Source organism: Haliotis rufescens, unplaced genomic scaffold (genome assembly GCF_023055435.1).
Source record: "Haliotis rufescens isolate VD_foot unplaced genomic scaffold, xgHalRufe1.0.p SCAF_14, whole genome shotgun sequence".
In the NCBI taxonomy this organism is placed as follows: domain Eukaryota; kingdom Metazoa; phylum Mollusca; class Gastropoda; order Lepetellida; family Haliotidae; genus Haliotis; species Haliotis rufescens.
Window position 1 is genome coordinate 36,988,563 of NW_025963824.1, and position 17,564 is coordinate 37,006,126.

General features: G+C 43.1%; 1 protein-coding gene across 3 annotated transcripts in view; it reads right to left on the reverse strand.

Moving 5' to 3' along the window:
- LOC124113205 overlaps nt 1–17,564 on the reverse strand; it is a 54,606-nt gene that overhangs the window by 3,643 nt on the left and 33,399 nt on the right. For all 3 annotated transcript variants that reach the window (XM_048395389.1, XM_048395390.1, XM_048395388.1), the window contains 17 exons: nt 16,302–16,499; nt 15,032–15,223; nt 14,600–14,773; nt 13,303–13,500; nt 11,561–11,752; nt 10,286–10,474; nt 9,821–10,018; nt 9,065–9,262; nt 8,375–8,566; nt 7,899–8,090; nt 7,396–7,587; nt 6,522–6,698; nt 4,585–4,782; nt 4,092–4,286; nt 3,067–3,255; nt 1,322–1,465; nt 562–911 (listed from right to left, as the gene is read on the reverse strand). In XM_048395389.1, the coding sequence (XP_048251346.1) occupies nt 562–911; nt 1,322–1,465; nt 3,067–3,255; nt 4,092–4,286; nt 4,585–4,782; nt 6,522–6,698; nt 7,396–7,587; nt 7,899–8,090; nt 8,375–8,566; nt 9,065–9,262; nt 9,821–10,018; nt 10,286–10,474; nt 11,561–11,752; nt 13,303–13,500; nt 14,600–14,773; nt 15,032–15,223; nt 16,302–16,499 (3,368 nt within the window). The remainder of the gene's footprint in view (nt 1–561; nt 912–1,321; nt 1,466–3,066; nt 3,256–4,091; nt 4,287–4,584; nt 4,783–6,521; nt 6,699–7,395; nt 7,588–7,898; nt 8,091–8,374; nt 8,567–9,064; nt 9,263–9,820; nt 10,019–10,285; nt 10,475–11,560; nt 11,753–13,302; nt 13,501–14,599; nt 14,774–15,031; nt 15,224–16,301; nt 16,500–17,564) is intronic.

Below are 17,564 nucleotides of genomic sequence, written 5' to 3' on the forward strand. Positions count from 1 at the left end.
GACAGATTGTGAGATATTCAACATTGAAAAACTGACTGACACGCAACAGAAAGCCATGAAAAATGCTTTTAATTGAAAGGATATGTTATTGTCCATTATAACTGACGGTGGCAAGTCCTCCCTTACCAATTCATATTTTACTATCTCGACGTTTGATTGCTCGGTAAAATGTTAGTGTTTGTTTGTTTGTTTGTTTAACGCCGCACTCAGCAATATTCCAGCCATATGACGACGGTCTGTAATCGACTAGACAATCCAGTGATTGACGTCATTATGATCGTTTTACGCAATTGGGATACGATGACATGCATGAACCAAGTCAGCGAGCCTGACCACCCGATCCCGTTAGTAGCCTCTTACGACAATCATAGTCGCCTTTTACAGGCAAGCATGGGTCGCTGAAGACCTATTCTGCCCCGGATCTTGACGGGTCTAAAATGTGAATGAAAAACAAGGGCGTGGGAGTGGATCCTGGGGTCAGTGTAGGTTCACCGAAATGCGAGTCCTGGAGATATTGAGGGTGGATGAAACATTGAACATTTATAGTTTTGAATGACCTACCGCCATGGACACAGGTAATGTGACTGCCCAGTTATACCAAGACGTCAGTTCAAAGGTCATGGTGTAACTGTCCACAGCAATGACCAAGCTGCTGCCATTCTTACAGTCACTTGTGCTGACCAGCACTCGACGTCCGAACACAGCGCCAGATTCACGATACCGGAAGCGGATGATCAAAGGGTTAGCGGTTGACGCAGTTGGCATGGTGACTGTGGCTACAAGCCGACTGCTGCCGTTGAAGTTGGCGATTCCGTTGGAAACCTCGACATTAGAGAGTTCAAGCCATGATGCTAGGGCTGACGTTAAGCTACTTCCCGCGGTGAAGGTGACAGCGTTGGAGGCCGAACAGGCTGTCAGAAACAAATACGTTACCAGTGAACATAGTGAATACCTTGGTGATGGGGGTCATACAGACTGTCAGAAACGAAGATCTTACTAGTGAACACAGTGAATAGCTAGTGGATGGGGACGTGTGATTCAAGAACAGCGACAAGGCGCCTTTAAGGATAATGAATGCAGCACAGACTGGTGTCTCACTTCGAATCTCACCAATAAAACAGGTGCTTGCAATCTTCACAGGCTTTTGTATCTAGCAAGGTAGCAAGAATACATATTTTAGTATTTGAATAGTTCCAAATGTAGCATGACCAAATTAATACATGCATATATAGGTAAATTATGTCCCTTTAGTCATGGTAACATATTTTGTTGCCAACAATAGAACTGTTGATGATATCTTTACGATAGAAAGCTATGTTACATTGGTTGAGAGCACTGCAGCCACAGTTGGTGATGTCGAATTGAGTTCCGGCAGCACATGAGGTGGGTACCCAGCCGAGAATGCCGACAGACATGTTGTAAGTGGCTGGGTTGGCGCTCCAGTCGGGCCGCTTGTCGCAGAGATCTGAAATACAACAGCACAAATGACAACGCATGAAAACTCATGAATGGACTGGAAAACAGATAACAGGGTCGCCGAAATTTATGCGAATTGTTGCATCGTGTTGTTAAGTATGGTTTGTCTGTCTGTTTGTCTCCAACTCGTTCTCTCGCCTTCTCTCTATCGGTCTGTTTACCGTCTCTCGTTCTCTCGCCTTCTCTCTATCGGTCTGTCTCACTGTCTCTTGTTCTCTCTCTCTCTCTCTCGGTCTGTCTCACCGTCTCTTGTTCTCTCTCTCTCTCTCGGTCTGTCTCACCGTCTCTCGTTCTCTCTCTCTCTCTCTCTCTCTCTCGTTCTGTCTCACCATCTCTTGTTCTCTTGCTTTCTCTCTATCTGTCTGTCTCACCGTCCTCTCGATCTCTCGCCTTCTCTCTATCGGTCTGTTTACCGTCTCTCGTTCTCTCGCCTTCTCTCTATCGGTCTGTCTCACTGTCTCTTGTTCTCTCTCTCTCTCTCTCTCTCGGTCTGTCTCACCGTCTCTTGTTCTCTCTCTCTCTCTCGGTCTGTCTCACCGTCTCTCGTTCTCTCTCTCTCTCTCTCGTTCTGTCTCACCATCTCTTGTTCTCTTGCTTTCTCTCCATCGGTCTGTCTCACCGTCCTCTCGATCTCTCGCTTTCTCTCTATCGGTCTGTCTCACCGTCTCTCGTTCTCTTGCCTTCTCTCTATCGGTCTGTCTCACTGTCTCTTGTTCTCTCTCTCTCTCTCGTTCTGTCTCACCGTCTCTTGCTCTCTCTCTCTCTCTCTCTTGTTCTGTCTCACCGTCTCTTAGTCTCTCTCTTTCTCTCTCTCGGTCTGTCTCACTGTCTCTTGTTCTCTTGCTCTCTTTCTCTATATATCTCTCTCTCTCTTGTTCTGTCTCACCGTCTCTTGTTCTTTCGCTTTCTCTCTATCGGTCTGTCTCACTGTCTCTTGTTCTCTCTCTCTCCTATCTCTCTATCTCTCTCTCGTTCTGTCTCACCGTCTCTTGTTCTCTCGCTTTCTCTCTATCGGTCTGTCTCACTGTCTCTTGTTCTCTCTCTCTCTCTCTCTCGGTCTGTCTCACTGTCTCTTGTTCTCTCTCTCTCTCTCTCTCTCTCGGTCTGTCTCACTGTCTCTTGTTCTCTCTCTCTCTATCTCTCTCTCTCTCTCTCTCTCGTTCTGTCTCACTGTCTCTTGTTCTCTCTCTATCGGTCTGCCTCACGGTCTCTTGTTCTCTCTCTCTTGGTCTGTCTCACCGTCTCTCGTTCTCTCTCTCTCTCTCTCTCTCGTTCTGTCTCACCATCTCTTGTTCTCTTGCTTTCTCTCCATCGGTCTGTCTCACCGTCTCTTGTTCTCTCTCTCTCTCGGCCTGTCTCGCCGTCTCTTGTTCTCTCTCTCTCTATCGGTCTGTCTCACCGTCTATCGTTCTCTCGCCTTCTCTCCGTCGGTCTGTATCACCGTTTTCTCGATCTCTTGCTCTCTCTCTATCGGTCTGTCTCACCGTCTCTCGTTCTCTCGCTTTCTCTCTATCGGTCTGTCTCACCGTCTATCGTTCTCTCGCTGACTCTCATACCTAACCACTGACATACGAGTGCAAACCTACTAACCTCTGTCTTCACATGCAGTGGGACACAGATCCCGACAGAAGAGGTTAGGCTTGCATCCCTCGCGATGCACATAGCTGTATCCCACGCTGCAACACTTGGGCACTGCCACGAAGTTAGTGTCACACTCCCAGTATGCACGGCAGCTGCCCAGAAGGTTGAAGGTCGCAGTGCTGTTGTCCTTGCACTTATCTGTAGAGAGAATGTGCTTGTGTTACAATACTGTGCTTAACATGTGGTGCTGTCGCCCTTGTCCTTGTTAAGGCGATCTTTCCAAACAGTCACAACAATGGGACGAGATTTAACTGATCAACGCACGCTCTGGATTGGCCCCGCAAAGATCCGGGTAAGAATAGGTTTTCAGGAACCCATGCATACTGTAAAGGGCGACTATGCTTGTCGTAAGAGGCGACTAACAGGATCGGGTGGTCGCTGACTTGGTTGATGGATGTCATCGTACCCCAGCCGCGTAAATCGATGTTCATTACATCAGTCACTTGATTGTCTGGTCCAGACCCGATTATTTACAGACCACCGTCATATAGCTAGAATATTGCTGAGTGCGGGTTTAAACAACAAATTTCTGAGTGACTTTCTTGTTATCTGTTAGTGTAACACTAAGGGAGCATCCTTGTATTGCGGTGTGGGGGATTTATTTGAAATAAAAAATAAATTGCCGAGCTGTATCCAACAAACTATTTATTTTCTGAGCACCATCAAACAACCTATTCATTTGCACTATTAACACAATAATAATTGTTTCACCATTGCCAACAAAGTAATCATTTTGTGCGTATTTCTGAACAAACTATTCATTAGAAAACTCTTCAAACCATCACATCGAAATCAATGGATGCTTTCTGACACTTTTAGGTTGCTTGAACGTCTTGATGGACATGAGAACTGCTATTTTAAACATATGCCTTTCTTTCTATGCTTGAGACTCTGTCCCAGGGAAGTCTCACCGTGGTACTGGACTGTATGCTTTCAACTGACCTGCTTTAAGATTTGAGAATACGCTTGCTTACCGTGTGGACACACAACCCTCCAGGATTCGTCACATTGGAATGTGACTTGGTTCCAGAATTTACCAAACGGACATCTCCTGTACATAGCAACAACGTTGCCACTGGGGTTGTTGTAGCACTGGATGTACTTGTCGCAGTCAGTAGGGTGGTAGCGGTAGCCAATGCCGTCTCGATACGTTACTGACGTACAGAGCCCTGTTGAGGAGCCAATAAGTTCTATCATACATGCATGCAATAAAATATAATTATCCACTTATCAAATTCGTCTTAACATACATGCTTGCAATAATAGATACTAATCCACTTATCAAATGCGTCTTAACATACATACATGCAATGATAGATACCTATCCACTTATCAAATGCGTCTTAACATACATGCATGCAATAATAGATACTAATCCACTTATGAAATGCGTCTTGACATACATGCATGCAATAATAGATAATAGATAGATGGAGCACAGTCTCCTAAAACAGTGGAAGTCCATACCTCCACATTCTGGGAAGCTGCAAGGTGTTGATATTGTCTGCAAGACATCCCCGAAACAGCCGTTGCCCCCGTTACTTGGAGGGGGGTTTGTACACGACCGTGACCTCCTCCTGACAACGCTCGGCCCGGCTCCGCACGTGACGCTACACGGAGGTCCTGTCCACTCCGTCCATTGCGTGAAACTGCCATTTACTGGAACTGAACATGTGTAAGATGATTACGACGCATCCTTGCTTAATGTATACTCTCTTCACTGAAAAAGCAGGTTGAAGGCTATAGGAAGAGACAAAACATCAAAAAACGATTTTCCATAAGGTAAAATTTGTTGGGTTTTATTGTTTTATAACGCTGCACTCAGCATTATCCCAGCTATATGACGGCGGTTGGTCTGAAAATAATCGAATCGGGACCAGACAATCCAGTGAGTGATATCACGAGCATCGGTCAACGCGAGTTTTGGATACGATGACATGCATTAACGAAAGTCAGCGAGTCTGACCACCCGAACCCGATAACCATCTTGCTGAAGACCTATTCTAACACCTACCAGACATAAAGCCTTTTTGGTCGTCGCTTATTAATATATGGAGCACAGATTTAATTCTTTTGGAGATAGCAAGAGAAGCTATTTTGTAAAAAACTGAAAAAAGTGAGATAGATCTCCAGTTTTTCAAAAACATATTTGGTTTGTTACCTTTTGGAATGCAAGTAATAAGTCCCCTTTTTAGAGTTAAGGACAATTCTCCTTTATCATATGATTGATTTATAGATCGGATTAAAAAATTGTTGATATCTGACCAAATCTTTTAAAGAAATTCAGCAGTAAAACCATCGGAACCGGGGCTTTTATCATTTTTCAAACACTTCAGTAGTTCTTCATATTCAAGTTTGCCTTCTAGTGATGATGATAAGGTTTTATCCAGCTTAGGCACTTTACAATCCTTCAATAAATGTTCAAGATCAACATTACTATCATCATTTTTCGTATGATAGTTTGGAATAGAATTTTCTAATTTCTTCTTGAATTTCCTGCTGATTTGTAAAAACATCTCCATACTCGTTTTGCAGACAAGAGAAAGATTTATTTAGGAAATTTCTAGTCTCTAACAATAAGAAATATTTGGTTGGTTTTTCCCCCTTTTCGACTGCGTTTACTTTTGCCTTTATCATAAGCCCTTGCGTTTTGATCTTATTAATATATTCTTATTTTTCATTTATTGTATCAATTTCCTTTAGTATCTCAGATTTGGCTTCAATGTCGTTAGTCGCATCCATGTCCTCGGTTAACTGATTAATCTTAGATATGAGTATATTCGACAAAACTAGCTTGCTTCAATGGAGATGGTTGGCGCCATGTGTATCTTTTTTCATTCGGGTATCTCTCTCGCCAAGGGTCAACTAAGTCAATTTCATCTTTTAATTTCATTATTCTATCTCTCGCCTTTGGATTATTATTGTGTTTATAATTGAAGGTGTCAAAGTAATAATTTTGAACTACATTCCAATCCCCAAAGATAATTATATGATCGCTATTTAGTGATTTTATCGCTGTTTCAAGATCGTTGTAAAAGGTAGGGTCGTCAACATTCGTACCATACAGGTTGTTGATAGCTAATGGTGCTCAAATATTTGTTAGTGGCACTAGGCCCAGCGGTACATAAGCACGCACCTTGGTATTAAACACTAATGTAATAACAGCTTGGTCTTATTAAACAGTGGTATCTTCAAAGGGGCGAGTTATAAACCTAAATGATATATACCCTTCCGTGTAATCTAACACAATCACAAATTTGAACATTAAATGAATATGAAACATTCAATAGGCCATCAATGCTGAAACTAGAGAACTTTCTTACAAAATAATGATATAATCCTAACAATGCAGAAGGTTGCACGTTGTTCCTAGAAACTGAGCATATACAATAGGTTGTCCGTACCGATACAAGGGACGTTATCACATGTCTTCTTCACTACCCCCAGCAGAGCTCCAGTACAGTTCAGACCGCCATTACTGGAAGGTGGGTTGGTGCAGGTCCTGGTTCGAGTCCGAATCACACACGCGCTGCTGCAAGGGGGGTTGGTCCACTCGGTCCAGAGGGTCAGGCCACCATCCACTGGGGACAAAGATAAATAACATGCTCACATTATCCTGTCTTGCTTGAAACATCTCGCTATGGTGGTATATTAAAGAAAGTTATATCCATATATTGTGTCTACTTGAGACTTGCTTGAGACGGGTATACAGGTCTATCAGAAACATTGCTATGATAGTATATTAAAGTAGTTGTTATCCATAAATTGTCTCCTTTGTCATCCGCCAACTTCTAAGTAATGCCTATCAAACAAATAAACTCCACACTGTCACCGCCGGTGTTATAGATTATGAACCATATGTTGCTGATTGTGGCGCACCAGCATTAATCTACGCACGTGGGATCAACCAAGTCAGCGACCCTGGCCACCCCGTCCCAAAAGTCACCTTTTACAACAAGCATGGGTTGATGAAGACCAATTCTAACCCGGATCTTCAAGGTGGCACAAGTGTATAGTACGTTGAGTCAAATGCCATGAAACACTATGAGTGAGAGAGTATTGTTTTATGCCGCTTTTAGCAATATTCCAGTAATATCACGGCGGAGGGCACAAGAAATGGGATTCACACATTCTACCCATGTCGGGAATCGAACCCAGGTCTCCGGCGTGACGAGCGAACGCTAAACCACAAGGCTACCCGACCTCCCCCGAAGCACTATGAAGCATCTGAAGCAAATGAGTTACATAATATGATGCAATTCCTCAACAAATACACACCTGGACAAGCACGGAAGACACACCGGGTACTCGATGTTTCAAGCGTGTTACCGAAGCATTGTTGTCCGCCGTTACTGGCAACGGGATTGGTGCAGCTTCTGGTTCGTGACCTGACAAGGCTGTTGGTGGAGCCACAGGTGATACCACAGGCAGGATTCGTCCATTGAGTCCACTGAGTCAAACCACCATTAACTGTAAACATTGTGAGTGTGTAAGTTGCCTATTACTTTGCTACTCGCCACAGGTCTGTATGATAAGAGGGATCACTCCAACTTTCAAATAGTCAACTTTCCCTTTTTTTTCACTCTGAATCTTTTGCATAGATCTAAATACAAAACATATGAGTCAGTTTCACTGGTCTCTAGACAAGATTGTTACGACACATTAGACGACTGGACCCATCGTGCCCCCTGTTGTGAAGATGGTGAAAAGTACATCTTACAAAGAGTCCAGTCCACACACTGTCGCCATTGGTTCAAGAATCTTTGAAACGTTGAACGTACCAACACAAGGGGAGAAAGCACATGCTTTCTGTGCAGTCTCCACAAAAGGCCCATTACAGGCAAGTCCACCATTGCTCGCGGCAGGGTTGCTGCAGCTTCTACTTCTTGTGCGCAGGACATCGGTTCTTGTTCCACAAATGATGCCACAAGGAGGCTCGGTCCACAAGGTCCATTGTGTGAGGCCACCATTCACTGGCGCAATGAAAGAATATGTATTAATCTATTGACTAAACATTCCAGGTTTGCAATGGACGTCCTAGCTACCATTAGAATTAAAATATGTCTGTATTCTATAGTTACAATGAATTATGTAAGCTGTATGTCTCTCATTGTACTTCTAAGGGAAGACGTCAGTGACGTCATGCAGAGAGAGATAGCACACCAACAATCGAACGAGTGTATGGGACTAGAGACACAAGTGAACACAGGAAACAACAATCACCAACAAACGCCGTGCTATTTAAACAACCTCTCACCTGGACAGGGACTAAAGACACAAGTCTGAATCAACGTCTGAACTCGATCTCCAGTGCAGGATTGGCCTCCGTTACTGGCTACAGGATTTGTGCAGCTTCTGAACCGTGACCTAACAACACTGTTAGTGGAACCACAGCTGATGCCACAGGTAGGGCTAGTCCATTGACTCCACTGGGTGAATCCTCCATTGACTGGAAATGATTGTTGTGATTTTAAAAATATATTGTCCATATATATATTGTCTAAATCCACACCTTAAGTCACACCCAAAGCTCCAATATAGTTATGTACCATCACATTTTGTGTTGCATTAGTAATTCGAGATGTTCTTTTTATACTCTGCCACAAATATATTTTTGATGGACACAGTCATATTCATGATTACATGTTTTATTAATTTGACAAAGATACACTCAGGCATCAAATGTTTTTTTCAAATGTTGTACAGATATATTGCTGACTTAAATAAGACGTGTCACTAGAACTTTACAAAGAGCAAACAAATTGTTAATTTAATTAATGAATTTACAATAATGAAAGTTTGCATTAAAAAAAACTTCCAATTCCTGTTGGGTGCATGCATCTTTCTCACAATAAAACTTGCAATATTTCAAGTTATAAGACTTGTGTGAAAATCTTCTCCAGTAACAACAGAAGAAATCGAGAATACATCATCCTTTGGATCTTACCGGCACAGGGTGAGAATGAACATGTCTGGGCTAAAACCTGAACGAAAGGACCATTGCAGACTTGTCCTCCGTTAGCTGGAGCAGGGTTGGTGCAGGTCCTGACCCTTGTTCTGCTGACAGAGGCTCCCACCCCACACGTGATGCCACACCCGGGATTGGTCCACGTGGTCCACTGGGTCAGCCCACCATTCACTGGGGCTAATATCAAAGAGACATGACGATTAAATTGAATTCTATTTTTCTTTAAGACACAGCTGTTATCTGGTATCTGGAGATTATTTGTTACGAATGGACAGTTTATCTTCAAATTCTCAGCTCATGAACATATATTACAAATGTACCGGCTACAACTATAAATGGCACAAAATACAAGTAGAGTACGAATATACGGGTTAATTTAAATGAAGCTCGGATATCGAAGCATGAAGTTTCATGTATTACGAATGTGCTGCTTGAACGATCCGTGCTGCATATTTGTGCTGTATTTGATTTCAGACGGTATCTGTTTACGCAATATTTGTTACTTTTCTGCGGTATTCTAAGTCAGATAGTGCACGCGTTAGTGGACATTCCTTACAAATCCAATTTGCTGGCTCGTACAGTATTTATAACGAATGTACAGTTACTTGTGTGTTATCCTTGACTCAAGGTTTGGCAATAGTATGTTATTAGATCCCTATCCCTAGATGTTCACGTATCATACATTCAATATCTAGCTTATCATAGTGTAACACATTAACACAAATAGGTGTTTACCTTGGCAGGCACTAAAGACACAAGGCTGAGACAACGTTTCAATAGTATTTCCAATGCACTGTTGTCCACCATTACTGGCAAAGGGGTTGGTGCAGCTTCTGGTTCGTGACCTGACAAGGCTGTTGGTGGAGCCACAGGTGATGCCACAGGAAAGGGTGGTCCATTGAGTCCATTGGGTGAATCCTCCGTTGACAGCGACTGGAAATATTTCATATTTCTATATTGATTCCATTCGGCAGAACTAGCATTTACTGAAACTGTTGGACAACAGTCATGTCTCTACCATAGCCATAAGATATACACACTGTTCGAAGATATGTGATCTTAAAAGTGTAAATTGATTTACATGTCAAACGGAACATGGCATAATTGTCAATACGAACAATACCCTTTATGTTGTCATTAGTCATTTAATGTTATAACAGTTTGGCATAATCTTGTGAGTTATCTTCTTACATCACTTACCAACACAAGGAGTGAAATCACAGCTTTTTGGCAAAATATCTATGATAGGACCGGAACAGGGTGTCCCTCCATTGCTGGGGGCAGGGTTGGTGCAGCTTCTGGTTCGTGTGCGTATTTCAGTCCTTCTTCCACAGGTGATGCCGCACGGTGGGTTGGTCCACTGAGTCCACAGTGTGAAGCCGCCGTTCACTAGGAAGTACATGCAGAAGCTATTTACTACAAAGTTGGTTTACCTTTCGTTGTAATACGTGTACATACAACTCAAAAGATTTAAGGAACACCCGATACTTTCATATGACTACAGTAAATCTGCCATGCCACTACAGTTATATGAAAGAATTGGGTTGTCCTTAACTTTGTTTTCGTTGTAGATCTCCAATAATCCAGATGGTACATTTTACAATGAGTGAGTGAGTATGGATGTATGCCGCTCTTAGCAATTTTCCAGCAATATCACGGTGGGGGACACACATTGTACCAATGTCGGGAATCGAACCCGAATCTTCGGCGTGACAAGCGAACGCTCTTATCACCAGGATACTCATCCGCCCCACCTTTTAAAGAGGAATCATCCAATTTAACGATTTTAAAGAAAATATGTCAATGCAAATATCGTTGGTCCAAACAGACGTCATGCGGAACTTGTGATTAATGATGAAATGATGTTATTAGCCAAATATATCACTGCGCTACCGTGCAAATGTAAATGATGCAACAAAGACAAAAACCTTTCCATAATCATAAGAGTCATTAGAGTCCATTGTCCGAATCCCTACAGCCTAAGGATGTGATGAAAGTGATGATACAAGATGTTCGAGGGAGGATGCACCCCATCCACGCCCCCTCACCTATGACAAGCATGTCTACTGAAATTAACTTGATTAAACTTACATTAGAAACTTTGAACGAATAACGGGATACATTAGGAGGAGACCCAGCATCACCATTCACGAACTAACAAAAGCGCCAATCTTCAGCACACATGTCGTAAGAAGCGACTAACGGGATGTCATCATATCTCAATTGATTACATCGATGCTCATAATGCCAATCCCTGGATTGTTTGGACCAGACCTGATTATTTACAGACCGCCGTCATGCTCGATTGCTGAGTGCAGCGTTTAACACAAACAAACAAACCTTGTGGAAAATCGTTTTAAGAAGTTCTGTCTCTTTCTTTTGCCAACAACCGGCTTTTTCAGTGAATATGGTATACATCAAGCAAGGATGTTTCGTAATCTTTTTCGTTAAACACAAACAAACAAACAAACGAACCAGTGCAAGCAGCAAAGTCACAGTTTCTCGGTTCGACCTCAACTAAAAGACCAGTGCAGCCTTGTCCTCCATTGCTGGGAGGAGGGATGGTGCAGCTCCTGGTCCGTGTTCGTGTCAAGTCAGTTCTTGTTCCACAACTGATGCCGCAAGGTGGATTAGTCCACTGTGTCCAGAGCGTCAGGCCACCGTTCACTAGACATGACAAACATGTTGTTTGTATAGAAACGTTCTGAGAATAATTGTGGGTCAGGCCCCCGTCCACTAGACAATGACAAACATACTGCTTGCTTCAGAGTATTATTGTAGGTCAGGCCACCGTCCACTATGCAAATAAGAAAGATGTTTATTGTTATTTAAATCATGTGGATTAGAGTACATTATCTGTTCCCCACTACCTTCTGACCAGCATCATGTCGCAGTGACATTGTCAAATTAGGATTATAATCCGAGATAGGAAACTTATAGGTCCATCTGTGTAATATGTATGCTTTTGTGTATGCTCTGTCGAATCTGTAAGTATATTCTAATGATTTAATGCATCTTATGTTGTTTTTGTACAAAAGTAAAAGCAATTCGAGAGTACAGTCCAATATACTTAAATCAAATACAACACACAACAATGAATACGTTCTCCAACATGTTTCATTCTTATCAGTGAGTGAGTGAGTTGGGTTTAACGCCGCTTTTAAAAGTATTACAGTTATATCGCGGTATGTCAGCTAAATGTGGGCCGAAAGCCGAAAGTGATGTAGGTCTCAGACCTTTATGATTTCGGTGAAACCCATGAGCACGGGTATGGTGCTGACAAACCGAGAAATATAATCGAACCAGCATTCGAACCCATCCTTATTCGTTTCAACAGACCGGGGCACCGTGAGTATGATTTACATCAAGGCAGATGAATTAAAACAAAAAATAAATAACAAGTTTGCTGTCTTCAAGGAGTCTAATTGTAAAATGTGCTTGCTTTCGAGTGTACATAGAGGTTATCACGCGAGTGTGTTTGGGGATGGTAAATATAAATATTGTATTTAGCGAGCCTTGGCGAGCTAAATACATAGTGTTTATTCCTAATAAACATAAAAAATGCCAAATGCCAAAACATAAAACATTCCTTAGCTACGTCACAGTTAGACACTGATTTTCAGTATATTAGACTGCTCTTTTGATAATGATAGCATTTATCCCAGTAGTATCCTGATTCCCGACTCGATCGCCGAATAACGAGGGCGATGCCATGTTTTTTTATAAACAGTGAAAGTAGTCCCTACTTGACCTTTGATATTTGCATCACTATCCGCATGTGACCCCAACGGATATCGTTTTTATCCGTTGGCTTTATCCTGCCGAGAAACCTACCCATTATATGATAAAGTCCAATATGTTCACAATTAAGAACAAAACACAACGCTGCACACTTTATCTGGGGACAGGGACACCGAGTTTGATTGCCACGAAGGCCGAAACATACATGTAATCATGATTCAGATGAATTCAGATGAACGCAAACAAATCTTAAATGATAAACATGGCTGTCGTCATACAATCTTCAGTAAAATGGTAGAAGTATTTTCTTTATCTGATAAGAAGGGGCATTTGGTGTCTTGGTCTTTTTGTGCCACTGCTTCCAGGTATATTGTCACGACATCCAGCGTGCCACCTGATAGAAATAATGTTTTCCACTATTCTTTTTGTAACAAGAAGTGTCAAGTGGTTTGTCCCTATGAAATACACAAACTCACCCGGGCACCCTGGGAAGACACACGTCTTGACAAATGTTTCAACACTATCCCCGGAGCACTGTAGGCCGCCATTAGTGGGGATGGGGTTGGTGCAGCTTCTGGTCCTTGACCTCAACACACTGCTGGTGGAGCCACAGGTGATGCCACAGAAAGGGTTAGTCCACTGCGTCCACTGAGTGAATCCTCCATTGACAGGGACTGGAAATATATTTATTGACGTATGAAAGGGCTTTGTTATTGCATGGATGCTTACGATAAAGAAAGCTGCATCCAAAAATATCACTCAAAAGAGGTTAAGGAACACCCGATATTTCATATGACTATACAGTTAATGTTTCATGGCCATAGACATAAGAAAACATCAGGTGTTCTTGAACTTCATTTGAATAGTACATTTTGTATATACCTGTTCATGTTACATAAGCCTTGATTCTATAGCATACAAAAAAAGAAGCAAGTATCTTTGCAACTAGTGGTCGGTGTAAGTACGACACAAGAGGATGCACGTTACGTTCCACTCCAGTTGCAAAATAATCTCCAGCACCTACTGGTTGGTGTGTTCCAACACAACGCCGAGTCTCCACAAGATCAGTGCAACAATGGTGATTTCGAAATCGTTGTGGTTTGTCAGCACCAGAACCAGCTCTCAAGTTTACAGAATCGGTTGAACATACGACACACGGAGAAAGTGTAAGACAGAGTATTGATATCAGCAAAAACTTCAACACTACCATACCATACTCATGGCAGGAAGACCGTTGAACCTTCTGGTTCGCTAATGTCGTACAAGACCACATTGTTTATACATTATTTTAGAAATGCATCCAATCCGAGTTCGAATCCAAGAATCACCTTCTGTCAGCACTAAGAGGGCACGGGTGGCCCATTCGTCTAAAACGCTGCCCTTCGCTGTGCAGAGTTGCGTCCCTTGGGCACGCCAGAAACCTATGATTGTGGGTTCGAATCCCGGCTCGCCCCGATTATGTTTCTAGGTTTGTCAGCACCATACCCGTCCTCGTGGGTTTCAACGAAGTTGTAAACGTGTGAGACCTGCATCACTTGGGGCTTTCCTCCCACATTAAGCTGACAAGCCGCGATATAACTGGAATATTGTTAAAAGCAGCATTTAACCCAACTCACACACTCACTATATTGACGCCTTTGACGTGTGTCCAATGAGTTCCTCCCGCAGTAAACTGATAACTCCTGATATAACAAACTACTTTTCAGATGGACGTAACACACAGCAAACGCACTACTACAGCGGCATTTAGCCCAACACTCTCGCTCAACTTACCGACACACGAAGCTTTAACTTCAACGAAGGGTCCGGTGCAGTTCAGTCCGCCATTGCTTGGGGCAGGGTTGGTGCAGCTTCTGGTTCTGGTTCTCACCACATCGTTCTTAGCTCCACAGGTCAAGTCACAAGGTGGTCCACTCCACTGGGACCATGGCGTCAAACCACCATTCACTGTCGACAATATACACAAATATCAACTCACCATTAACTGTCGAGATTGCACATAAATTTCAAGCCACCGCCCACTGTCGACAGTATATACAATTACTAAGATCTCGTTTAGGTATCGATCACTGGTTTGTCGACTCGATTTTTCACAGACCTCAGTCATACAGCAGGAATATTGCTGCGACGTATTAGTTAGGCTATAAACAATAAACAAACAAAGAAAAACTGTGTAAGCAGCCAGTGTATAACGGTGCATCGTACCAACACAAGCGGGGAAGAAACAGGTTTTCTGCAAAACCTCCACCAAAGACCCCGTGCAGTCACGTCCTCCATTGCTGGGGAGTGGGTTAGAACAGCTTCTGGTGCGTGTCCGCATGACATCTGATCGTTGTCCACACGTGATGCCACATGGTGGATCGGTCCACTGAGTCCAAGCTGTTAGTCCACCATTCACTGACGAAAAGACCACATTTACATCATGAAACCAGTAAACTGATTAACATTATTGTTGAAGAAACACACATATCCTGCAATTTATGTTCAGGATGTAAACGAGACAAGTACATTTTCCACATATAAAAGATACATTCCATGGTGTTTAGTTCAACTCACATTCTACATCAACAACAGGAGAGGTGGGATAATCTAGTCCTTAACGCTCGGCTCGCCACAGGAGAGGTAGGATAATCTAGTAAGGCGAGGCTCACCACAGGAGAGGTGGAATAATGTAGTTAGGCGAGGCTCGCCACAGGAGAGGTGGAGTACTCTAGTAAGGCGCGGCTCGCCACAGGAGAGGTTGGGTAATCTTGTAAGGCGAGGCTCGCCACAGGAGAGGTGGAATAACCTTGTAAGGCGCGGCTCGCCACAGGAGAGGTGGGCTAATTTAGTAAGGCGAGGCTCGCCACAGGAGAGGTGGGGTAACATGGTAAGGCGAGGCTCGCCACAGGAGAGGTGGGGTGATCTAGTATGGCGAGGCTCGCCACAGAAGAGGTGGGGTAACATAGTAAGGCGAGGTTCACCACAGGAGCGGTGGGGTAACCTCGTAAGGCGAGACTATCCACAGGAGAGGTGGGATAAGCGTGTAAGGCGAGGCTCGCCACGGGAGAGTTTGAATAACTCTGTAAGGCGGGGCTTAGCACAGGTGAGGTGGAATAACCTTGTAAAGCGATGCTCGACACTGGAGAGGTGGGGTAACATGGTAAGGCGAGGCTCGCCACTGGAGAGGTGGATAAACCATGTAAGGCGCGGCTTACCACAGGAGAGGCTGGATAACCTAGTAAGGCGAGGCTCACCACAGGAGATGTGGGATAAACTGGTAAGGCGAAGCATAAGTAATGCAACACTCTTTGATAGGAAACCATTTATTAAGATAACTTTGGAAAATGAATGACGCCAGTAGGATAAAAATAAATACATACTCAAGAAAATATGAGTTGACGAAAATAATAATATTTGATTAATGAAAGGATAAAGAGAAGAGAATGAAATAATATCGACCTTGACCCTCAACATGTTACACTAAAACACTCACCTTGACAAGCAGCGAAGCTACACGTCTTGACAGACGTCTGCACTACATCCCCAAAACATGGCAGTCCGCCATTACTGGGAACGGGGTTTGTGCAGCTTCTGGTTCGTGACCTGATGACACCGTTGGTGGAGCCACAGGTGATGCCACAGGAAGGGTCAGTCCATTCAGACCACAGGGAAAACCCGCCGTTTACAGGTCCTGTAATGCGTTTGGAAGAACTGTATACCAAGTCAGGTCTTTGTGTACCATGTCAGGTCTTTGTGCACCATGTCAGGTCTTTGTATACCATATCAGGTCTTTGTGCACCATGTCAGGTCTTTGTATACCAGGTCAGATCATTGTATACCATGTCAGGTCTCTGTATACCAGGTCAGGTCTTTCTATACCATGTCAGGTCTTTGTGTACCATGTCAGGTCTTTGTATACCAGGTCAGATCATTGTATACCATGTCAGGTCTTTGTGCACCATGTCAGGTCTTTGTATACCAGGTCAGATCATTGTATACCATGTCAGGTCCTTGTATACCATGTCAGGTCTTTGTATACCATGTCAGGTCTTTGTATACCATGTCAGGTCTTTGTATACCATGTCAGGTCTTTGTATATCATGTCAGGTCTTTGTATACCATGTCAAGTCTTTGTATACCATGTCAGGTTTTTGTATACCATGTCAGGTCTTTGTATACCATGTCAGGTCTTTGTGTACCATGTCAGGTCTTTGTGTACCATGTCAGGTCTTTGTATACCATGTCAGGTCTTTGTATACCATGTCAGGTCTTTGTATACCATGTCAGGTCTTTGTATACCAGGTCAAGTCTTTGTATACCATGTCAGGTCTTGGTATACCATATCAGGTCTTTGTATACCATGTCAGGTCTTTGTATACCATGTCAGGTCTTTGTATACCATGTCAGGTCTTTGTGTACCATGTCAGGTCTTTGTGTACCATGTCAGGTCTTTGTATACCATGTCAGGTCTTTGTATACCATGTCAGGTCTTTGTATACCATGTCAGGTCTTTGTATACCAGGTCAAGTCTTTGTATACCATGTCAGGTCTTGGTATACCATATCAGGTCTTTGTATACCATGTCAGGTCTTTGTATACCATGTTAGGTCTTTGTGTACCATGTCAGGTCTTTGTGTATCATGTCAGGTCTTTGTATACTATGTCAGGTCTTTGTATACCATGTCAGGTCTTTGTATACCATGTCAAGTCTTTGTATACCATGTCAGGTCTTTGTATACCATGTCAGGTCTTTGTA